At 47.1% G+C, this 24,832-nt stretch overlaps 2 protein-coding genes and 1 pseudogene across 3 annotated transcripts; 1 reads left to right on the forward strand and 2 right to left on the reverse strand.

The window, feature by feature from the left end:
- Positions 1–3,798: 3,798 nt before the first annotated feature.
- Positions 3,799–6,758, reverse strand: LOC119355212. Its single transcript, XM_037621991.1, has 5 exons — positions 6,346–6,758; positions 5,320–5,405; positions 5,066–5,241; positions 4,505–4,613; positions 3,799–4,367 (listed from the first exon to the last, which is right to left on the reverse strand). Exons 1-5 carry the CDS (start codon positions 6,662–6,664, stop codon positions 4,059–4,061), a joined length of 999 nt encoding a protein of 332 aa, XP_037477888.1. The 5' UTR covers positions 6,665–6,758; the 3' UTR covers positions 3,799–4,058.
- Positions 6,759–9,465: 2,707 nt separating this feature from the next.
- Positions 9,466–12,069, forward strand: LOC119355213 (probable pectinesterase/pectinesterase inhibitor 51). Of its 2 annotated transcripts, XM_037621993.1 has the most exons (3): positions 9,466–11,036; positions 11,133–11,202; positions 11,732–12,069. In XM_037621993.1, the coding sequence occupies exon 1, from the start codon at positions 9,466–9,468 to the stop codon at positions 10,849–10,851; it is 1,386 nt and encodes a 461-aa protein (XP_037477890.1). In that variant the 3' UTR covers positions 10,852–11,036; positions 11,133–11,202; positions 11,732–12,069. The 2 variants fall into 2 exon arrangements, with proteins under 2 accessions (XP_037477890.1, XP_037477889.1); XM_037621992.1 differs by lacking the exon at positions 11,732–12,069 and having other exon boundaries at positions 11,133–11,576.
- Positions 12,070–12,552: 483 nt separating this feature from the next.
- Positions 12,553–13,666, reverse strand: LOC119357923 (annotated as a pseudogene).
- Between the last annotated feature and the right edge of the window lie 11,166 nt (positions 13,667–24,832).

Here is a 24,832-nt window from a genome sequence, read left to right on the forward strand (position 1 = left end):
CTAGGGCCCTGTATCGCGAGGCTAGAAGCAACCACATACTCGAGTTTGATAGGCATGAGTTTTTGTTCTGTCGCCGTGTATGTAACTCTGTCGCACACTCTTTAGCGCAGTTTGGTTATCTTGAGGGTGTGTCATCCACTGTTTGGAAGGAGCACATGCGGATTTGTTTTAATTTTGGTTGCTAGCGACTCTGCTGAATCAGTTGGTTATTGGAAAGTGTTTTTTTCTACGTAAACAAAGTCAATATTATCAAGTAAAAAAACTTGTGTAAAATAGAAATTAGTGGTATCACAGAAAAAGTATATGTTAAAAATATGAAGTCTTTTCCATCAACATAGAAAGTTTGTATGGGCTAACTGAAAGTTTTGCATGACAATCCAAAAATCACTCGTATTGCAACGATAAGACCCAAGAGATGAACTAAACCCGGGCATGGGCAGCCCGGCCCGACGACCCGGCCCGAGCCCGGCCCGAAAAACTCGGGCCGGGCCGGGCCGGGCTTGACATTTGGGCCGGGTTCGGGCTTTGTTTTGCAGCCTGAAAGATAGTTCGGGCCAGGCTCGGGCTTCAATTTTCCCGTATTTCGGGCCGGGCTTGCATGTGCACGTACTAGAAAATAGCATTCGGACCGGGCTTTCGGGCTTCGGGCTTGACTTCGGGCCGGGCTCGGGCTTGAAAATATGGAGTATTTCGGGCTTCGGGCCAGGCTCGGGCTTGAGAAATGAAGGTCGGGCTTTTACAAGCCCGGCCCGAAACCCGGCCCGGCCCGACGTTTGCCCAGATTTAAGATGAACCCTTAGGGTTCATTCGGTTTGCATGAAATCAAAACGTAGGAATTAGAAATAGTATAGGAATTTGATAGAATGACACTTGTCATCCTAAGAAATTGATTTGCTTCGTTCCTACGCGTAAATGAGCTTTGAGTGGATGTGTAGTTTTGTCCGAAAACACAAGAAATGAGTAGTATTCCTACGAAATTCCTGTATGCATTTCCTACAAACCGAATGCATATATAGAAAATTTTCCTTTGGAATCCTTGTTTCTATATTTTTCCTACAAAAATCCTTCAAACCGAATAAGGCCTAGACCTTTACCCCCTCATCTCAATTGCTCGACGAGACCGCTCCCCAGCTGTCGAACTATCCATTGCTATCTACTCTGGGTTACAAGATCCACCACCAACGCCACATCCCACCACTGACTTATGCCCATGTGTCCTCTCTAACGTCGTTAAACAGCCCGCCTACTTCCCCCAAATGGTTGTTCTTCCATGACCTTGAACGGCCGAGCGATCCCGGCCTCTACTTCAGCCTCTGCTCGTCCAATGGTAATCATTAAGTACATGCCTGTATATATATTTCGTGAAGGAAAAAATGCAGATATTCATAGCATGCATCCAAATACAGTACCACAAGGACGATCATGCATGGAAGAGCACGACGATTATTACATGAACACACTTAAACAAGCCAGCATTTTCCACGCATGCTAGTACACTAGTACGTTTCAAGCAACAAGTGATGTACGTAAACAGTCCCACCAATCACACACCGCACTAACAGAGTCACCAAGCATGGCAACAAACACACGAGTAGGTACGTGACAGGTCAGGCCGTCAGGCCGGGGCACGGTGTCTAGCACTTGCCATCGTCTCGTTCGTGTGTGTGCCTGACGACGACCTCGTCGACCACCACAGCCTGCTCCTGCACGCTCACGTACTCAGGAACCTCCTCCTCCTCCACCGGGCACCCGGCCGGTTCCTCCCTCCTCATCCGCCTCCGCCGCGCGAGCAGGAAGAGACCCGCCAGCAGCCCAAGGAGGACCAGCCCGGCGATGGGGACCAGCACTATCACGAGGATTTGTCCACTACCCCCCGCCGTTGGTGGCGACGGCGTATAGACAGTGTTGGAGCCGGAAGGATCATAATAATCAGGCGTTGGAACATATGGGACGCCGGTGTACGGCGTCGGCGGCGGGGCTGGGACATCCGGGCCGGGAGACGACGTCCGTGGCGGAAGTGGACCATAATAAGGTGTTGGGGCATCGGGATATGGGGTTGGCGGCAGAGCGGGACCAGTCGATGGTGGGTAAGAAGGTGGTGGTGGCAGATAAGGGGGATACGGCGACGGTGGTGGCGGCGTAGGAGGTGGTGGTGGCAGATAAGTGGGGTACGGTGTAGGAGGTGGTGGTGACTGGTAAGGGGGATTCGGCGATGGCGGCGGCGGCGGCGGCGTAGGGGGTGGTGGTGAGTGCGGACCGTACCTTGAATATGGTGGTGGAGACATTTTTGCTAGCTTGGCGGTGGCTCTGCAGTCTGCATAGCAATGTTTATCTCACTGAGACTACATACTGCGGGCTGGGGGTGGCGGGCTATATATACATACGATCAAGAAGTAGCAAGAGCAGTGCATGCAGTATGCTCAATCCATGCATGATTGTGAGGTGTGAAATCACACGACTGTCCCTGCTTGGTCCAATATCTCCGTTTCCGTGTGTAGTTTGTTGGCAGCACAAGCAACTGTTAATTAGCTTTTTCTTGAGGCAGCATGCACCTGTTAGTTACTACTCGTATTTCACCACTTGGATATGGCTAGCTTCTGTGGCGTAAGTACAAGCAACTCAGAGTGTGGAATCGCGTGTATTCGTGCTTGCTTGGTCTAATGGCATGTGCAGTCTGTGTGGCACAACCGTAGAAGCAACTCGCCGGTCATGAGCTTGCACTTCGAACGCCGGTTAGATAATTTTTTTTGAGGGGTCGCCGGTTAGATATTAGATCGACGATCTGCCACATTAACTAATTTTGTTGGGGCATGCACTTGAGATTTAATTATCATCTTGTTCGACATCATAACAAATACTGTATGTATGCTAACTTCTTTAATCGTCAGGAAGGCAGCAAGCAATAATGGACTCATGCGGCACATATCCTTGAATACAAAGTTGACGTGCATATATATGTGCCTAGTTGATTGGCTGAGCTCCCACCACTCAGTTTCTACCAAATACAAAAGACAGTGCAACATATCTACAAGCTGAAACTAATTCAAAGCTAGACGTACTATGTAACAATGAGGTTGTTTTGTCTGGATATCCAGCTGGATATTTTTTGTATTTGCTACATCATGTGCAATTTTAGGTTTTTAAGGTGTGCTACTTGGCATATAGTGTCAAATTTGTTGACCTGAAATTGCACAATCTTTTTCCCGCAAAAGAAAATAAACAAGTTGCACAATCTGAAATGTGAAATAGCAAATCTGTAACAGTTAAGATGGGACATTTTTTAGTTGCTTTTACAGAGGATAGGATATCTTTCTATCTCAAATTAGTTGACCTGAAGTTGCACAATCTTTTTCCCTCAAAAGAAGTTGCACAGTCTTTTTTCATACAACCGTAGGTTCAATAATGCGAAACACCAAATCTGTAATGGGACATGAAGCAAATGCACAATTTTGAGCTACTTTTACGGAGGATATGATATCCTTCTATCTCAAATTCTCACCTTAGTTGGTTTGTTCAAATGTCCAACTAGCACGCAAGCATACACACGAGCGGCACAACAATAACCAATTGCATCAGAGATGCTTATGCATGACATGCATGCGCTTGATCAACATTCCTCTGGTCATGTTTACAAAGTCGCTGCTTATTTATACTAGCTGGTCTAGTGGATGTACTGGATCAACTTTCCTACTCGGCAGCACATTCGGTCGAACACGTAATCCATTCTCGTTGACAAGAGATTACTAATTCGACAAGTGGATTGCATATCAGGGCCAAATGAAAGAACTAATGGATCAATCAAGTAAATACATGCAGGGAATGCTGCCATATAACTGTGTAAGAGCATGTCAAACAAGAGAGCAAAACTTGAGGACAGTTCAGGTGTTATCTGTTAAGTAGAAGAAGAACTCATCTCACCACCGGATATGAACAAATGGTGCAACAATCTAGCTACTGTGCACACACTGGACTGACTATCAGTGGTAGTTCAGCAAAACTGGACGAGGTTCTCTACAAATTACCTCAGATGGACACAATGATTTAGTCAAAGAAGCTGCTCAACATTCTGAGTACACCCTGACCAACTTCAGCGACTCGAACGGCGTCTGCAGACGCCATTCTCTCTGCTTCTTGCTCAGAGGCCTGCCCTTTCCGGTCTGCTGCCGGTTTATCTTCACATCGGCTATGCCCCAGGTGCACTCACACAGGTCCACGTCGTAGGAAATGAGCCTGAACACGCCGTCGCCTTCCTGGGTCGTGGCTGCATCCTCGCTTGTCATAACGTATCTGACATACATCGACCGTTCTTTGAAACGTTCAAGGTCGCCCGGGACACGGATGACTCTCTCCACACCGGGGGATGACACCTTCAAAGTGATTAGCGGAAGTATGCCTTAGTGCTAAGCATCACATAGAGATTTTTTTAATTGATGCTATCAGTTTGTGCCAGAGTATCCAGATAAGGCTTTAGCTAGTTCTTGATATGGTTATAGAGGGAGAGTACCTCCAAGGATACGTTCTTTGGTATCCTGCCTGCTGACTCTGCATCATCCAACTTTGCACGGTACGCAATCGTGTATGCTTCAATGTCATCAATAGTCGGAGAACCATACCTAGTAACAGATGCTTAATGAGAAATCTAAGACAAATGACCGAAAATAGAAAGAAGGTTACAAAAAGACAACTTTGACACTAATGATATCAGCAACTAATACATACTATGTTCTATGCTTTCAAATGTAAGTACCATACGTTTTTTGCGAGGGAGATATAATCTTAATCCATGTTTATGTTTTTATTTCCCAAGAATGTCAATGGCCTTCTAATGAAAAAGATAATTTACATGAAAATTATGTCATCTACCAGTATCAGCTGTGTGCTTGCCTTCATATTCCCAGAATATTGGAAAATTTAAAGTTACTCACCCTTGAAACAGACGGTTAAAATCTATTAATAATCACTTTATCGATCCACTAATCCCAACCACTCGAGGCTTCAACAAACTCACATAAACAAGACAAATTCTAGAAGTTCAGCATATGCCTGTACTAATATTGATATATACCTAGTGGACATCTTCTCGATGCGAACTCTGATTTCTAAATTTGCAGTTGCCTTGAAAGCATAAATCTTCAAGTCGCCATCGAAAGAAGCTGAAACCTCCTCGGCCAAAGCCAAAGCTTCCTTGCCCCACCATGTACCAGCAAGTGACACTCCACCACCAGCACCTCCATCTCCAACCTCCAATATATCAATGCACATCCGTGGTCAATGGTTAATGGCGTAAGTTGTAGTTTCAATGGAAAAAAGAAACCATACATAAAGGTCTTGTTCATCATCACTCTCAAATTCATCTTCGAAATCATAGTCATCATCATTGTCGCTGTCATCGTCATCCACTATATCTGCAAGGTTTCGGGGACATAATTGTTTTATTGATACCAGTATACAACATATTATTTGGTTAGTCGGCGGATAAAAAATGTTAATACTAATAGTTGAGGAAAATACAAAAATACACTGGAGTGCTTTTTTTGTTCAAAGATTGGACATGTCCTACATAGATTCAACTTACATAATGGGAACAACCGCGCAACCCAGGTTTATCACTGCACTCGTCTTTTTAGACGGGTAGGACATCAACTGTGGGTTTTAGGCGAGAGATAAGGGGAGGGCTCTAGCCCCATGCGCCAGATAGAAGAATTGATTTTCTAATTCTTGCTAGATTAACTTTTCATGGAGGGTCCTCTTTATATAGAGGCCAAAAAATCCAATCAAGTAACAAATCATATATCTTATCTCTAATTTGCTTACAGCCCAAACTGAAAAATATCTTCTAGTTGAAATGATAAACTATCCAACCGAGGAATTGGGGATCTTATTCCATAACTGGGAGCTGATCTCACATCAAACATCACTGCACTGCACTCATGAAGTGTATTTCAAGCACCCAATTAAACTATGAAGTTCAATTAATAAATTGGCTACGCAAGTGATGAATGCCATCTGTTCACAACTATTGTTCCACTTGGCCTGAATTAGAGTGACAAGTGCAAATTGCCGAAGATACACACTGCTATACTCCCACGCACATACAATCTACTGCAGAGGCCTGTTCCTGACGGTGCATGTTATAGTACCTTATAACTCGCATTCAGCAGACACTACAAGTATATGAATATTTGGATCCCCAAATGCTTCATAGTACGTACAGTGATGGAAGAAATGGAGCGAAAATGCAGAATTCCTCCATCCTTCCACAGGCAACAGTAGACTGAAGTTGAACCCAAAGCTCACAAGGAAAAGAAAGCAATGAAACTTCACCAGAATACAGAAAACCGTTACCGTCATCGCCGGCGTCCTCCTCGCCGACCTCCTCCTCCTCGACATCAACATCCTCGACCTCACCCCCTATCACATCAGGAACATCATCTTTCTCTTCCTCTCCATCAGGCGGCTCCACACTGTACCCCTTCCTCTTCTTCTTGGCAAAGGGCACCACCGCTGAGGCATTTCTACAAACAGCTAGCGCGCACGAGCATCCAGGAAACGCGCTGCTGCCGGCGGCAGCCCAAGAACCAAGCAGGAGAGGAAATCTCGGCGTTTTGATGCCTCTCCAGGAAGGCGAGCACCCCTGAATCACTCTCCCAGAGACCAAATCCATCTTTTAACCCAGCACGCACGCACAAGGATCAAAACAGAGCGAGAGCGGCAGAGCACCACTGAAGCGAAGTGGTGGTTGCTTATCAGAGTTATCGGTTGGTTAAAGGTATGCCGTCCCAAAAACGCCTCCCGAGAAATACGCCTTCGAACGGGGAAAACATGGAATCACACCACCCCGCTTCCTTTAGAAAACACAACCTAGGAGTTACTAGTAAGTGTGCACGTGCAACGCACGTCTTGACAAATATTAGAACCCTATATGAGAATTCACATGCATAGATTATGAGCTTACGGCGGTGAGAAACCTAATTTGGGAATCAAATATACCAATACACACTTTTAGCTTTGACTTACAATAATTGATTCAATATGAAGTTAAAAACTGGAGTTTGAAATATGAACGACCAAGAAATGTCATATACCGGATAGCTTAAAAAAACATCTGCGGTGTTAGAAAGACGTAAGTGGATTTAAAAAATTCAATTAGATTTACCGGCACTCAAAGACAGAAAGTAGCTTTTCTAAAAAAGAAATAACTGAAATTTGCAAGAAGGTGAATAATATGATAGATGGTTTCGATTTGTCTGAAGAAGAAAAATATATGAAGTATGAAACGTTAACTATCACAACGTCAGTAGCAAACATTGATATGAAATAGATGTATAGTGCCCAAGATGGATATATTATCAATTGGTCCAAGTTCTCCATTGGCACTGTATGTATATATTTTCTCTCTCATTGCAATGGAAAAATAGAAGAATTTATGTAAGCGGACTTGCCAATGTTCAGAATACATATGGTTCTAAACTTCTGCAGATTAGCATAAAGAGCAATCAATCGTAGTTTGTTAAACTGAAGAATATCAACTGACACTAATAACTGAATTCTGAAAGAGCATTTTACTTCTACACGCGAGAACAAGTATTAGATGAATTTGATGTTACCTCAGCAGTGAGCTACACATTAGTGTATTTCTTGCCAATAACAGAGGTCCAGCACTGAATGACACGGTTGTGTATTTCTTACCAAAAGTTCCTTTAAAAACCTGCAAGTAAATGCCACTCAAAATTAATTAGATGATCATTACAAAATATTGCAGGATTTCACATCAACTCACTGTAGTACGAAATACATGCTGGCTAGACAAGAAATATTAGGGCATTTACTAACGAAGTATATAGAACAAAAGATGGCTGAAGAAAACAGTAAAAGGATAGAACAGTACTCAGTACACCTACTGTACTTAGTAGACATACAATGAAAAACACAAAGAAAGAGTCGTGAGTAAAGGAGCAACTGAACATGTGAAGAATAGAGGAGTTACTGCAGGCGGGTGTACAGGTGTTCGGCATGGAGAAGGGGAAGAGAGGAAGAAGGATTCAGGGGCTGGCGGGACTCACCTGCGACGTCGTTGCAGTCACAATCACCGCCGTCACGTCGCCTACTTGTTCTCCTCCCTATTTAGTTTGTGTGGGGAGGACTTACACTGTTTATCCTGTGATGCCGGTGTGAGTTGCGACAGTAACGGGTGGCCACGAACCGACGGAGCTTGGGGTCGTACGCGGAGACGCCACGCCGTGGTAGCGGACGAAGTGGAGAGCCAGCAGCGCTTTCTCTACCTTTGGGTCCGGTCGAGTAGCGGAGCCGCAGGCGGGCCTGATGCCGAACATGGCACGGATCTCATCGGGCGACTTCCTGTCCACCATGGCGGCGACGGTGTTGCACGCGTGGTCAAGCAGGCCCCCATTGCCGAGATCCTTGGAGGTCAAGGAGCATGGCGTGGTCCAGGCCGGGCCGGCGGCGGCCCATCCCGGGTCGGCGTGGGTATGCCTGGAGCAGTGGAGGATCAGGGGGAGGGCAGCAGAGTCGACACAGAGGTGGACACGGGGGTAGCGCTAGCCGCTGCTTCCGCGGGCTGGGGCATAGGTGTCGTACTCATACCTGATGATCATGTGCTCTAATTGGACGCCGCACTGGCTCGTCTCCGCCTCGGGCACCACCAGGTCCACGATCCAGCCATTGCAGCACCACCATCTTCTTCCCAACTTCTTCCAGTTCCTCTTCTTCGGGATCGCCCGCCATCTCCTCCTCCGCTCTCATCTTCTCCGATGATTTATTCTTGCTTTTCTCCTGGTTATGTTCGCGTTGGATCGTAGAGGTTCCCCATGGCTCCTTAACCTCTCTGCTGATCCGATGAAGCGCGCGGCGCGGATTAGTGATCCATCCATGATAGATTGTTGTGGCCATCCCTCTTTCCACCATCCCTTTTCCTTCCTCGTTCTGGTCGCCTCTCCACACCTCATCACCTGAGCACCTCCCGTGGCGGCGAGTTCACTGTCCAGGAACGACACCGTGCTGTCGTGCAGCGAGGGAGGATTCGTTGTCTTGGGGGCGTCTGACGCGGTGATGACAGGGAATCGTCGTGATTGAGGGTGAAGGGATCCGTTTGCGATCAGTTTCCTGTTTCTACGTGCCTTCCGTAATTGTAGGGGCTGCGGGCGTGGAGTTTCACATTCCTCCGCGGTGGAGTACGGTCAGTCGTTGCAAATTGCAAAGTGCACACCATGAAACAGATTAGGTTAAGGCTAACCGTTAGATTAAGTTTATCGGGTCTAATCGTGCGGTAGTAGTGAATCTATGTACGTTTATAAGGTGCACGTAAGAAAGTTCTTGTTTGATTGTTTATTAGTAGCAGAGACAGAGATAGAGAAGAGAAGAGATAGAGATACTGAAAACAAAGACGAACGCAATCTAGTGCGCATCGGGATCTCCTCTCTCTCTCTCTCTGTGTCTCTTTCCCAAATGCCGCGGGCCCACCCCCGCCGCCGCCGCCTCCTCCCCGTCGCCGCGGCGGCGGCCGCCCTCGCGCTCCTCGCTCTGCTCGTCCTCCTGCCCACCGCGCCGCCGGGGGGACCCGCGGCCCCCGCCTCCCTCCTCCGCGCGGCCATCGCCGCGCACCCGTCCCCCGCCTCCTACGCGCACCCGTGCGCCGACCACCTCTCCCTCTCGCTCCACCGCCTCCGCGCCGCGCTCCCCGCGCTCGAGTCCGGCGACCTGCCGGCCGCGCTCCACCTCGCCTCCGCCTCGCTCCAGTGCCAGTACGACTGCTCCCACCTCCTGTCCCTCCCCGCCTTCCCCTCCCACTCGCTCACCTCCCGCTTCCTCAACTCCCTCACCCCGCAGACGCTAACCGCATACCCCAAACCCGCCTCCTTCTACTCCACGGTCGCAGCATTTCCGGCGAGGGTCCGTCCGGCCGCCACCGTCTGCAAGTCCAATCCGGCGTGCGACTTCTCCAACGTGCAAGACGCCGTCAATGCCGCGCCGAATTACACTGCCGGGCACTTCCTCATCACCGTCTCTGCAGGTATATACAAGGAAAACGTCGTAGTTCCGTTCGAGAAGACCAACGTTTTGCTGGTGGGCGAGGGAATGGGGGCTACCGTGATCACTGCCTCACGGAGCGTGGGGATCGAAGGGCTCGGCACTTATGACACCGCGACGGTGGCTGTCGTCGGCGATGGCTTCCGGGCGAGGGATATCACATTTGAGAACACTGCTGGGGCAGGAGCTCACCAGGCGGTTGCGTTCCGGTCAGACAGCGACCGGTCGGTGCTGGAGAATGTGGAGTTCCGAGGGCATCAGGACACCTTGTATGCTCGCACAATGCGGCAATTGTATCGCCGATGCCATATTACTGGAACTGTGGATTTTGTATTTGGGAATGCCGCAGCTATGTTTGAGGAATGTGTGATTGAGACGGTGCCGCGGGCAGAGGGTTCCGGGAAGAGCGCACGCAATGTGGTGGCAGCAAATGGGAGGATTGATCCAGGGCAGACCACAGGGTTTGTGTTTCAAAATTGCACAGTGGATGGTAGCAAAGATTTCGTTGTGTTGTTCCAGGCAAAGCCGCAATCGTACCGGCTCTACTTGGGGCGTCCATGGAAGGAGTATGCAAGGACACTATTTGTCAGCTGTTATTTAGGCAAGGTTGTCAGGCCGGAGGGTTGGTTTGCTTGGCGAGGGGATTTTGCACTCAAGACACTGTATTATGGGGAGTTTGATAGTCGAGGCCCTGGTGCAAATCAGACATCAAGGGTCGGGTGGAGCAGTCGGACATCAGAACAGCATGTCACATTCTACTCAGTAGAGAACTTTATTCAAGGACATGAATGGATTGCGTACTAAATATAGTATAGAGTCAATGTTCAGATTAGCGATTCTTGGTGGAGCTTCAACAGCTAAATGCTAAATATCCAACCCGTGATGTCCCTGAATTGCAAGCAAGTCACGCTCCCAGGATCTGGAGTCAAGTAACTAACTGTATTGACTTGGTACATAACCCGAAGTGATCTGTTTTCTGCTGTTCACAGGTTTTCCTTCAGTTTTTGCTTTGTATATTCAGCTACATTTTTGTAAATACATTATGTGTTTTCTGGAGTGACTACTGAAATTTGGTTTTGCTGCAGAATATCAAGGAACTTGTCTATTGTAGTTGTGTGGTATTCAGCATATTGTACATATGAAAAGCACATCATGGTATGATGGTAGATTTGCAATTATGCATTCCAATCCAACCTGTTTATGTGTGATGGAAGCATCTTTCTGCCATCTTTTATTTTTCCTGTCCTTATTTATTTGTTAGTTGAAGGGGAGCCTTGGCGCAGTGCTAAAGTTGCTGCCTTGTGACCATGAGGTCACGGGTTCAAGCCCTGGAAACAACTCTTACAGAAATGTAGGGAAAGGCTGCGTACAATAGACCCGAAGTGGTCGGACCCTTCCCCGCACCCTGCGCAAGCGGGAGCTACATGCACCGGGCTGCCCTTTTTTATTTATTTGTTAGTTCATGTTTGTTCAGTTGGTTACTAATTTGTTGAATTTATATCAGACATCTCTCATGTTCCAAGCTAACACACATAACCTTAGCACTTTTACAATAGTTTGCAAGCAAAAGTGACAAAGGGAGATTTACATGTGACAAGGATAACTGATCTGCTATATACAATATTCACTTGAGCTATGAACAAGGTGAAACCTTTTCTAATATAAGCCAGTATTTTTTTTACAGCCAACTCGACTTGGTATTGACCTGCAAAATGTTACATCCTCATCATTGTCATAAACAGCTCATATGGTACACCTATTGCAACTGCAATCTACCTCCCTCCAGCAGTTAATGCACGCATTGCAAATTAAAATGAGCTCTAGTGACTGCTATGCAAGATGAAAAGAAAGAACCACACTTCATAATCACTCCACAATATATAGGGCCCATTTGTGCTTTTTGTGGAGATTAAGATGGCTTAATGTTCTAGCTGCTTCTTTATGTTTTGTCGAGAGCTTGATCTGTAGGCTACTATTGAAGAATTGACTATGATATTTTCACGCGGCATCATTGCATTTTTTTGGAGATCTGTTCCGAAATCTGAAGCTGTTAGAAAACAAATTTGTTCAAGTGTTATCAACATAATGTAGCGGTTGTCTGGATGATACATTTTTCTCGTTACATTTTTCCAAGCATGCCGGTGTATCTTATTTCCTGCAGGATGATAACATGTTCCTGTCATTATCACTCTGACACACTACAATACACGATGTCATTTGTGATTATGTCTCCTGCAAATTAAACAAACAAGTTATTCCAGTTAATTTCTTGGGACTCGCCTAAAAATATATTCCTTGGGACTCCCAAGAAAAGGAACATTTCTTAATCTCCAATGTCTCTGATGAAACGTATAGTTACTTGAGATCATAGATACTACACAGCTACAATATCAACCTGAATACTACAGATTGTTCCATGAGATTATTTTGGAAGATAACAAGTGACTACAGTACATCATTACAACAGAAATTGCCCTACAAGACAAAAATTGCAGTAGATGCGGACTACAATTTACTAAAAAGACTGTCGAGGTCTTGCATTGCAGGATCGACCATATCAAGGCCAGCATCAAGATGCGCGAGCACAGTTTCATCGGCGAGCAGCTCTGGCGTGAAGAGCGTCTTCCAGCCGGTGCACCATGCGGTGGCCTCCCCCAACGAGGGCTTCGAGGCTTGCAGCCAGTGTCGCAGCGCGCCTTCCCATTTGTCAAAGAACTGTTCGGCTTCTAGGATCGACACCACGTCTTGAGCGCGCAGGAGAGGTGCCCACAACATCACCATCCGGAACGAAGGGTCGGTTTTGCTTCGGCGGCGTGATCTTCATCTCCCGTACTAACCGTGTTAGCATTGGCAGGATGTGACGCTTGCTGAAGGTGTCCCACTGCACCGGGCTAAGGTATTCCTTCCATGGCGACACGACCTCGTAGTCGCCGTTCCTGATCTTGCTCTCCACGGTACCGTAGAGGCTCTCTGGTAAGTGGCCGATGAGGGGAATGAACGGGCGTAGCCAGTTGTGACAGTCCGGATCCCATGATGGCTTCCACTCTCGCACGTCGACGACCATCCTCGGCGTGATCACCTGCTCGATTATGTAGCGCGCGGCGGAAGAAGGCAGCCTGGCTTTCCACGTCCCCAGCATGCGCTTCCCATGGAGCCCCTTCTTGGACTCGGCCACGGCCTTGAGCGCATCCGTCGTCCCCACGCTGTCGTCCCCTTGAAGCCTCATGTCATGCAGGAGCGCGAGGATGGTCTCGCAGCACTCCGTTTCGAGCCGCGTAGCACGTGCAATATTCTCCCACTCACGGCACTCCTCCTCCACGGGCGGCTCCGGCGGCACGTGGAGACCATTGTCGTATGGTTTCTCACGGTAGCCGAGGCCGGCCTTTGGACGCCGCCGCACCCGCACGACGGCTTGTATAGGCACGACGATCCCTTGCCCCTGCGCGCCGAGACCCGAGCCTTCCTGGTAATTCCATCGTCGCATCATGTGCGCCACCGCCCGGCTGGGGAGGAACACGAAGCTGCCGGACATATCTGATGGATTGGGCGGCTGGTTCTCGCCGGAGTCGTTCCCGTCGAGCAGCGTAGAGAAGTCGATGTTGGACTCTAGGATCGCCATGCAGACTGAGCAGCAAAAGGGGAAAGAAACGCCCGCCGGGAAACCAGGTGCGAGATATGATGTTTGGCCATACGCCGATGCGCGTCAATATATATAGAGAGAATTTCTTATTTAACACTGTCTTAAAATTGGATGCGCTATTTAACACTGAAAAAATATTTCTTCCCTCTATGACATCAACTCTAAATTTTGTTCCCAATATAACACTTATGTACAATATTTGAGCTAACAGTGTTAAGTGATGTATGAAATGACAATTTTGCCCTCAAACATCTAGCCAATCTGCCCCTATATTTCCGTGTCATATTTAAAGGTGGGAACATGAGTCGATGTGGCCAAAAGGTTGTGCTAAAACTATTTTTCCTAAACTTACCTGATAGGCTGATAGGCCAGGCTCTGGTGGTACGTGGGCACGACGACGAGAAGTGTTCTGTAATCCGTATGCAAGTTGGAGTTAGCAGACTGTGCCGCACCCGCTGGAGCCAGTGGCAGCACGTCGTGTTTGCGTTCGTTTCACCGAAAGAGCGGAGTTGATCGATCCAGCAAGCTAGCTTTTCACATTTACGTGTGTCACATACGGCTAGACGTGCATGCACTATTCCGCAGCAAAATCAATGAAGCAGCTAGCTTTTGCACGTACATGTGCAGCCCTTCGATGATTTCTTTTAGCGTTCTAAAACTAGCAGAGGCATCGGGGAAAATAGAATGAAAATTTTGGTGATATACTAGTGCCAAGGGTAGTATTGTCATTTCAAGCACCATTTAACACTGTTAGCTCAAAAAATTGACGAAAGTGTTATATTGGGAATGAAATTTAGAGTCGATGATAGATAGGGAAGAAATATTTTGGCAGTGTTAAATAGGGAATTCAACTTTAAGATAGTGTTAAATAAGGAATTCTTTCATATATAGAGCCCTGTTGCAACCGAAATTCCGAGTCGGACCCGTCTACGAGACTGGTCCTGGACTCCAGGTCTGAGCCGATTTCCTTTTTTTCTTTTCCTTTCTGTTCCTTGAAAGCTGTCCGAGCAGAACTCTGACTAGTGAAACCGATTCTCTATGGCCTCCCGTCGTGGGGAAACTAATTTCTTGGGCGCCAGAGAAGTCAGGTACTTTTTCAGTACGCAGTGCATATAGGCTTGCTTCGGATGAAGTGCACAGCAGTTTTGTTGCAACTTCTAGTACACATTCTGATGGAGCTCGTGAGGGCTGGAAGTCCACACTGGCACCACCAAAAGTCCTTAACTTCGCTTGAAGGCTTGCAAATGACTCACTTGCGACATGGAAAAACAAACAGAAACGCAAACTTGAGATTACTGCTATTTGTCCAATCTGCAGCTGTGAAGATGAGGACTCTTTTCATACTTTCTGTACCTTCTCTTTTGATAAAGGATGTTTTTATTATCTTAAAATGTAGCATCAAGCGATATAAAGCATTTAGAATATCACCCGGCCTCTGCATAACTAGGATGCACACAACCAAACATCAAAAATCTAACAAGAAAAAATGACAATTCGGCAACAGTAGAGTCCTATAGACCGACACTATACCTATGTCGAAACGGTTGGTGGACCGATGCGGAGATTATGTTTTCACCCATGTTGGATAAAAAACTCCATAGCCACCTGCTCCAATCGCGTACACACCGCCTTGAATAGCGGTTGGTACTCCATACGTTGTAGCATAAACCACATACGAAGCGAGTGCGTACAACGGAAAATAACCTGCAGAGAAGAAGCATTTTTGTCATTAAATACCAAATCGTTTCTTACATAGCCAAAGCGACCATAGTAAGGCGTACGCTCCCACCCTTATTAGCGTTTTGAACCTATTTGAAATACCGTCGAACCAATGACCAAAAATATTGGCAACACTTGTGGGCGGATATAAATTTGAGGCTATTTGGATGACTGATCACGTAGAACGCGCAAACTTGCATTGAAAAAAGAGGCGTTTGATTGTCTCGTTATGAGTACAAAAACAATATTTCTTACTTCCTGGCCAGTTGCATCGTGCAAGGTTGTCTTTGGTTAGCACAACACCTCTACGAAGATACCACATGAATATTTTAATTTTTAGTGGAATCTTTGCCTTCCAGATTTTCTTGTTATTGCTCTCCGGTATCTCAGAATGCGTGAGCGCACGATAAATAGAGTCTACCGTGAAAGACCCCGATGTAGTAAGGTTCCAGCGAAACATATCACGATCTTGCGCCAGGTTAATTAGATCCAGACGGGATAAGAGATTATGCCATGACATAAGTCGGGCGCCAACCAAATCCCGCCCGAACGAAATATTCGGCGGGGATGAGCTGAGCACCTGCGCAATAGTATTGTTCTTATCGCGAGCAATGTTGTACAAGGCTGGATATTATTCTCGGAGACTGGCATTGCCTAGCCAGATATCTTCTCAGAAACGAATCTCTGACCCGTCCTTTATCGTGAAAGACCCAAAGCGAAAGAGTTGTTTCTTTGCCGCCATTAGGCCAGCCCAAAAGTGTGAGTCGCCAGATTTCCAATATGCCCGAGACACCACCTTTTGGCCTAGATACTTGTTGCGCAACATGGTTTGCCAAACATCATCCTCAGTAAGAAGTTTGAACAACCATTTACTAAGTAGGGCCTTATTCTTGACCTGCAGGTCATGAATTCCAAGGCCACCTTGGTCTTTCGGCCTACAAACCACACTTCATTTGGTCAGCCGGTATTTTTTCTTTTCACCATCTCCTTGCCAAAAGAATCTGGACCTAAAATAGTCCAATCTTTGCAAGACCCCTTTTGGAAGTTGGAAGAAAGAAAGCATATAGAGAACCATATTTGTGAGGACAGAGTTTATCAAAACCAGCCGTCCTCCAACTGAGAGCAACTTGCCTTTCCAACTGCTCAACCGTTTCTCTAGCCGCTCCTCTACATGCTTCCACTCTGCAATGGTGAGACGACGATAATGAATCAGTATTCCCAGATATTTGATCGGGAATTGGCCAAGTGCGCAACCAAATAGGTCCGCGTAATCGGCTGCTACCTCGACGGCTCTCCAAAGCAGAACACTTCGCTTTTATGGAAGTTAATTTGAAGACCTGACATTTGCTCAAACGCTGACAACAGGAGTTCATGTTTCGAGCCTTGTCCAAGTCATGTTCCATAAAAAGTGTTGTGTCATCAGCATATTGCAGAATAGAGAGGCCACCATTCACAAGGTGTGGCACTACCCCAGCAATTTGCCCGTCCTGCTTGGCGCGCTCAATCAGAATAGCCAACATGTCAGCCACAATGTTAAATAACATTGGGGACATGGGGTCACCCTGCCGTAGTCCTTTTTTTGTTTGGAAGTAATGACTTACATCATCATTGACTTTGATGGCCACGCTACCTCCAGTTACAAAATTTTGGATCAACTGGCACCATTTTTTAGAGAAATCTTTCATCCTTAGGGCCTGTTGGAGGAAAGACCATTTGATCTTGTCATAGGCTTTTTCAAAGTCAATTTTGAATACTACTCCATTTAGGTTTTTCCGATGCATCTCGTGGACGGTCTCATGCAGGATTACTACACCATCAAGTATATTCCTTCCTTGCATGAAAGCCGTTTGAGATGGTCGGACAACATGGTCAGCTACCGAGTTAAGCCGATTCGTAGCCACTTTGGTGAAAATCTTGAAACTTACATTAAGGAGGCATATGGGTCTGAACTGCTGGATCCGTCCAGCCTCCTTAATCTTTGGCAACAAGACAATCTCGCCAAAATTAAGCCTAAATAGCTCAAGTCGGTCGGCATGAAGACAATTGAACAACTCCATAAGGTCAGCCTTGATGATATATGTAACTAGTCCTGGCCATGGGCAGCCCGGCCCGGCCGGCCCGAAAAAGCCCGATCCGGCCTGGCCCGACGCTGCAACCGGGCCGGGCTCGGGCCTAGATTTTGAGCCCGGTGGCCTGCCTGGGCCGGGCCCGGGCCCGTCATTTTTGCAGTTTTCTGAAGGGGCCCGACCCGAGGCCCGGCGGGCTTTTGCATGTTCGGGCCGGGCTTGGGCCCAAAAACTAGGCCCGATGGCCGGGTTGGGCCGGGCTCGGGCCCAGGTTTTTTTGGCTCGGGCTTGGCTAGGCCCAGCCCGAGGTTTGGCCAGGTATATCTGTAACACCCACGATGCGGCTATATCTCCCACATGTCGGAGCACGACTTAGAGGCATAGCCGCATAGTAGGCATGTCGCAAGAGGGGTAATCTTTACACATCTCATGTACTGAATAAGAAAGGGATAAAGAGTTGGCTTACAATCGCCACTTCACACAAAACATAAATATAGCATTACATCATCCAGAATACAATCAAGACAACCCCAAATGCAATAGATCCCCGACCGCCCCAACTGGGCTCCACTACTGATTGTCTGGAAAGGAAACATAGTAACGTCCTGAATCGTCGTCGAACTCCCACTTGAGTTCGGTCACGTCCCCTGTACTAGCATCATCGGCACCTGCATCTGGTTTTGGAAGTAACCTGTGAGTCACGGGGACTCAGCAATCTCACACCCTCGCGATGAAGACTATTTAAGCTTATGGGTAGGAAAAGGTAGTGAGTTGGAGCTGCAGCAAGCGCTAGCATATATGGTGGCTAACTTACGCAAATGAGAGCGAGAAGAGAAGCAAAACACGGTCGATAAACTATCATGATCAAGAATGATCCTGAACTACTTACGTTCAATCATAACACGAGACCGTGTTCTCTTCTCGGACTCCGCCGAAAAGAGACCATCACGGCTACACACGCTGTTGATTAATTTTAATTAGATTAAGTGTCAGGTTTTCTACAACCGGATATTAACAAATTCCCATCTGCCCATAACCGCGGGCACGGCTTTCGAAAGTTCAAAACCCTGCAGGGGTGTCCCAACTCAGCCCATCACAAGCTCTCACGGTCAACGAAAGATATTCCTTCTCCCAGGACGACCCGATCAGGCTCGGAATCCCGGTTACAAGACATTTCGATAATGGTAAAACAAGACCAGCAAAGCCGCCTAAATGTGCCGACAAATCCCGATAGGAGCTGCACATATCTCGTTCTCAGGGCACACCAGATTGTCCAAGATTCCGGTAGGCCAACCCAGAGTTGCCCCTGGTGGCGACCGGCTGCTGACAGGTTGGACCAACACTCAGAGGAGCATTGGTCTGGGGGTTTAAAATAAAGATGACCCTTGAGTCCACGAAACCCAAGGGAAAAAGGCTTAGGTGGAAATTGGTAAAATCAAGGTTGGGCCTTGCTGGGGGAGTTTTATTCAAGGCGAACTGTCAAGGGGTTCCCATTATAACCCAACCACGTAAAGAACGCAAAATCAAGGAAAATAACACCGGTATGACGGAAACTAGGGCGGCAAGAGTGGAACAAAACACCAGACATAAGGCCGAGCCTTCCACCCTTTACCAAGTATATAGGTGCATTAAAGTTAACAAGATATAATAATGATATCCCAACAAATAAACATGTTCCAACAAGGAACAAACTCCAATCTTCATTTGCAACTAGCAACGCTATAAGAGGGGCTGAGCAAAGCGGTAACATAGCCAAACAACGGTTTGCTAGGACAAGGTGGGTTAGAGGGTTGACATGGCAATATGGGAGGCATGATATAGCAAGTGGTAGGTATCGCGGCATAGCAATAGAGCGAGCAACTAGCAAGCAAAGATAAAAGTGATTTCGAGGGTATGGTCATCTTGCTTGCAAAATTCTCCGAGTTGACGTAAGCTTGATCCTCGTAAGCATACTCAACGGGTTCCTCGATCACGTACTCGTCTCCCAACTCTACCAAGGCAATAACACAAGCAAAGGAAACCACAATCAACCACGATGCAATGCGCAAGCAACATGATGCAAAACATGGCATGATATGCGGGATGTGATATACAATGCATATGCGAGCTCCGGAAGAAAAAGATTGAACCAGGCCTCAACTTGGTAAATCAAGAGTGCCGCTGGAAAGATGAGTTGATTTCGGTCGAAATCAATGTAAAGATCACTGGAATCGGATGCACAGTTTGCAAATGGCAAGCAAAACAATAATGGCACAATTCTGCGATTAACAACACGATGCCGTCTAGAATGCCACAAGAAACTAAGTTACTGCACTCCAACATAGCAACAAAGCACACGGCAGTGATCTACTCAAGATGCTTGACAAAAGATGAACACTGAGCTACGGCTAGAACACACAAGAGCATGTTCAAACAAGCATGGCAAAAGTGCAAAATATATCAGCTTCATAGACTTAGTGAAAATACTAACATGTCAGGAATTAACATCAGGAAGCAATGTTTAGAGTAAGATAACAACATGCTACAGGAACATATCATAGCAAAACAAGGCATGTCATGAATCTACTCAAAGCATATAACAAAAGTCCCTTACTGACCATAAGCCAAAAGGGCACAGAAAATATGATGGCACCCATGTAAACATAGCAAGTTTCGTTAACAGATTCAGACCTAGCAGAAAACTGGACATGGCAAAACAAAGTTATGAAGGCATGTTTGCGAGCTCGATGCACTCAACACAAGACATTGCATGACAAATTAAGCATACTCCCAGCAAGAAGACATGATCAAAAAGCTAACCATGGCAAGAACAAACTTATAGCATGTATGGATCAACTACAACAACCTTGGCAAAATTGATTAACACGTAAACAACCTGCCAGGAACAATTTAGCAAAAGTAGAGCAAGATTGAGTCATGCTAGGGTGCTCCATAAATGCAAATAGGGACATGGATGGATAGATCATAACCATATGTCCAAATCATCCTTACTGAACATACTCAAAAGAAGCATGGATCTCTCTGAAACAACATGAATTCATGGCATAAAAATAACAGCAAGGAAAAGACTTAGTGAAATTTCTAAGTCCCTGAAATCAGCAACATTACGAGAGCTACTTTGCATGCATATGCTAGTCACCACATTGATCACAAAAAAACATGGCAAAAATGACAAATGCTCATAAACTGGTAAGAATCAGGAACTAACATTTTATAGCACTCTTGCATCAACAATTTGGGCATCAAGATGGACTCGAACAAGCATGGTGCAATGGAACAAAATGAAGAGGACATCCCGATGAACAATTTGATATATGGCACGCACAAAACGAAGCTACGGATGCGGAGTTATGATGCAATGAACAGAGCTAGAAAATGTTAGGAGAAACCGGGGACTTAGAAGAAATAGACCTCGCCCAGATCTAGGGTTGGCACGGAATTCGAGGCACGGACGGAGTTCTCGCCGGAGCATGGCCGGAGACAGAGGCGACGGTGGCCGGGGATGCCGCAGCTCACCAGAGAGGGCTCGGGGGAGCCGGATCTGCGAGGAGGCGGCGGCGGGACTACGACCGGTGACGAGGTAGCGGCGGAGGAGCGCGGGCGGCGGGCGGCGGGCGCGGTCACGGCGAGCGGCGGAGGCGGCGAGGGGCGGCGCGGCCAGCAGAGGAGGCGCGGCTGCGCGGGCGGGCCGCGGGGGCCGGCCTCGGGCCCGAGCGGGCCGGCGGCGACGGGCGGTGGCCGGGGCCACGTGGCAGGCACTGAGAGGCTGGGAGCGGCGGCGCGGTTACGTCCGGTTCAGGACGGACATGTCCGGCGGGCGAGAGGGGAAAGATCTAGGGTTTCATTCGGGATTTCGGAGGGGAAGATGTTTTTATAGGTAGAGGGAGCTAGGAGAGTCCAAATGAGGTGCGGTTTTCGGCCAAGCGATTATGATCGAACGGCTGAGAGGATGGGGGGGGGTTGGATGGGTTTTGGGCCACTTTGGAGGGGTGTTGGGCTGCAACACACACGAGGCCTTTACGGTTCCTCGGTTAAACGTTGGAGTATCAAACAGACTCCAAATGGCACGAAACTTGACAGACGGTCTATCGGTGGTGTAGCAAGGCCGCTTGGCAAATCTCGGTCCATTCCGAGAAAGTTTAACACCCGCACACGAAAAGAGGCAAAAGGGGGCGCCGGAGGACATAGGAGTGTCGGATCGCAAAACGGACAACGGGGAAAATGCTCGGATGCATGAAACGAATACGTATGGAAAATGTGGTGCACATAATGACATGATATGAAATGATGACATGGACAAAATGCAAAACAAAGATAAAACCCAACCACGAGGGAATATCATAACTTAGAGCCGAAAATGGCAAGAGTCGGAGTACAATTATGAAAAATTACATCTGGGGTGTTACAATATCCCAGAAATTTTGATAGAATTCTGCGGGGAAACCATATGAGCCTGGAGCTTTGTTATGTTCCATTTGGAACATTGCAGCTCTCACCTCCTCTTTCGAGAATGGTGCCGTCAGGATATCATTTTTTTCTGTCGTGACTTGTGGAATGTCATCTGTTCGGGTCTCGTCAAGGGTGAAATTCCCTTCAACCGGCGCTCCGAACAGAGATTTGTAGTAGTCGGTGATATACTTTTTGAGCTCCTCTTGACCTTGATCCGCCCCTCATCTTGTTGGAGACTATAAATACATTTCTTCTTATGCTGCCCATTAGCGACCAATTGGAAGTATCTTGTATTACTATCACCCATCAAAACGAAATCGGCTTTGGATCTCTGGTAGTATTTGATCTCCTCTTCTCGCAGAAGACAGGCAATCTTCTCATTAGAATGATTTTTTAATCCAATCTCTTGTTGAGATAAGATGCGCGTCTCTGCAATTTTGTTGAGGCCATCAATAATGGTAGAGAGCCATTGTTTTTCTTTTTTATAAATCCCGTTGGTATGTTTTGCCCATCCAGAGGGGTGTTGCTTCATGGCCCTTATTTTAAAGTTCCATCTCTGAATAGGTGTACGACCAACAGCGGGCCTCTCCCAAATATTCTTGATCATGTCTACAAATCCATCCCTATGCATCCATTCCAATTCAAATTTGAAAGGGCGTAGGGCAGCTGGTTTCATAGATTAGAATCCAGAATGATGGGTGCATGATCCGATAAAGCCTCAATACGCTCTAGGGCTCGCACGGTTACCAGAGGAAATGTTAGTTCCCATTCCATATCCATGAGTACCCTATCAAGCTTCTCGTATGTCAGCACATGTCGGTTATTAGCCCAAGTGAACTGCCGTCCCAACATACTGGCCTCCCGAAGATCCAAACTGTCTATCACAATAGGAAAGGCCAATGAGTGTCAAAACGGTCATTATTTTTCTCTTCCTGATACCTAAGGATATTAAAGTGCCCTCCAATAAGCATTGGATGTGTGTTATCCTTAGCCAGATTTACCAATTCCCGAAGGAAAACGGACTTATGCTCATCTTGGGCAGCCCATAGACAACGACAAGAGTCGATGTAAAATTATCAGCATCAATGCATGACGCTTGTGGCAAGCAATAAATGCTGAATTGGAGCTCCCGGATGTTACTAAGATATTACACACTAGCAGAGAATGGTTCGTCCAGCTTGTCTCTGATTTGAGTGAACCTGTCCGGCTACACACAATGATGTTGCTTTGGCGAATTTGGCATGTCAGAAATGAAATAGTTCACCATAACCCAGTACCACCAATTGATGTATTTTGCCGTTTTCTAACTAGCTATATTGCCTCCCTGAATTCTATTGCCATTGATCCGACGGCGGACCGCACCAAAGGCAAGTACCCAGCTCAAGTATGCTTCCCTGTGTTAGCTCCCACACACAATGTTAAGTGCCCGATCCTAGGCCTATGAGAACCACCAATGGCGGGACGTGTGAAGTTTAACACAGATGGGTCTGTGTCAAATGGGGTCGCTGGAATAGGAATGATCTTGAGAGATGATGGAGGTGGTATTATCTTTAGCTCGTGCAGGTATTTATTTGACTGTAATGATGTTCTAGAGACTGAAATTCTTGCTATACGGGAGGGACTCATGCTTACATTGCAGTGGAGCAACCGACCAATCAATATAGAATCAGACAGTCCGGAAGCAGTCTAAGATGGTGCGAAGCAGAGATATTAATAGATCAAAATATGCCTTTCTGACAAAGGAGATTCAAGAAAGTTTGATCGAGCGTAATTCTTATATTACTCATGTTGGTCGCACAAAAAATTATGCTAGTCATTTTCTGACAAATTTTGGAAGATCACAATGCCGAACTGTTGTGTGGCTTGGGTCTAGTCAAATGAACTTCTCGACACTGTCAGTAGTGACTGTAATTCTTGATTTTGAGTAATACAAGTATTATCCCGCAAAAAAGGATTTTTTTATAACTTCTTGTAAAGGAATTAGAATCACGTAGCACCATGTACGTAACGATTATTTCCAAAGGAACCCTCATATGTGTTGGACTCTTTTTTTGACAGTAAATAGACTTTATTCCTCATATAAGAGTATCTCCAACATCCGCGTTATATAAGCGCCGCGCTGAAAAATCAGCATTTTTTGCGCGCGCTACCTTTCCGGGCGCTTCAGCGGAGGCGCAAAAATCGCACGCACGACATATCTAGTTCAGTGCGCGGGCCGAAACGCCATCGCGCACCGCTTATTTGCTGTGCCCGCTCCCGCGCGCTGGACTCTCGAGCGCTCGCTCGCAACTCCACCCACCCCATCCATCGGAGGCGCCACCGCCACCCACGCCGTCCGGCGACCGTTCCGGCGCTTCCTCGGCCTATCCCCGTGCCGCGGCGGCTTCCTCCGCCTCCCTCTAGTCACCGCCGCCCCTCGCGCGCGGCGGTCCTCCGACGAACAGCTCGCGGCCGCTCGCTGCCGCTCGCTGCCGCTCGGCGCCCGCAAGGTGTTTGACAAAACGCCTGCAAGGTATGTATTGATCAAACTTCGTGAATTTGGTGCATGTTGATTGTAGTTTTTATAGCCTAGTATTCAACATTGTAGATGAGTTTGTCGTATGATTTTTCCGAAGAAGAATTTAATATGGAAGAGGAGGAGGATCTTGCAATGATCCTAGCTATGCACATCAATAAAAAACCGAAGCACTGTGGTTCGGTTATGGGTCGGCAGAAAATTTGGAGGGATATGATCGATGCCCACAACAGATTGATCATGCATTATTTTGCGGAGAATCCCACATACCCGGAGTCGTACTTTCGTCGCTGGTTTAGGATGAGCACCGAGTTGTTCAGACGCATTGCAGAGAAACTAGCGAGTCATGACCGATTTTTTCAGCAAAGGAGGAATGCCGCCAGAGAGTTTGGGCAT

The sequence above is a fragment of the Triticum dicoccoides genome, chromosome 2A (genome assembly GCF_002162155.2).
Source record: "Triticum dicoccoides isolate Atlit2015 ecotype Zavitan chromosome 2A, WEW_v2.0, whole genome shotgun sequence".
Classification (NCBI taxonomy): Eukaryota; Viridiplantae; Streptophyta; class Magnoliopsida; order Poales; family Poaceae; genus Triticum; species Triticum dicoccoides.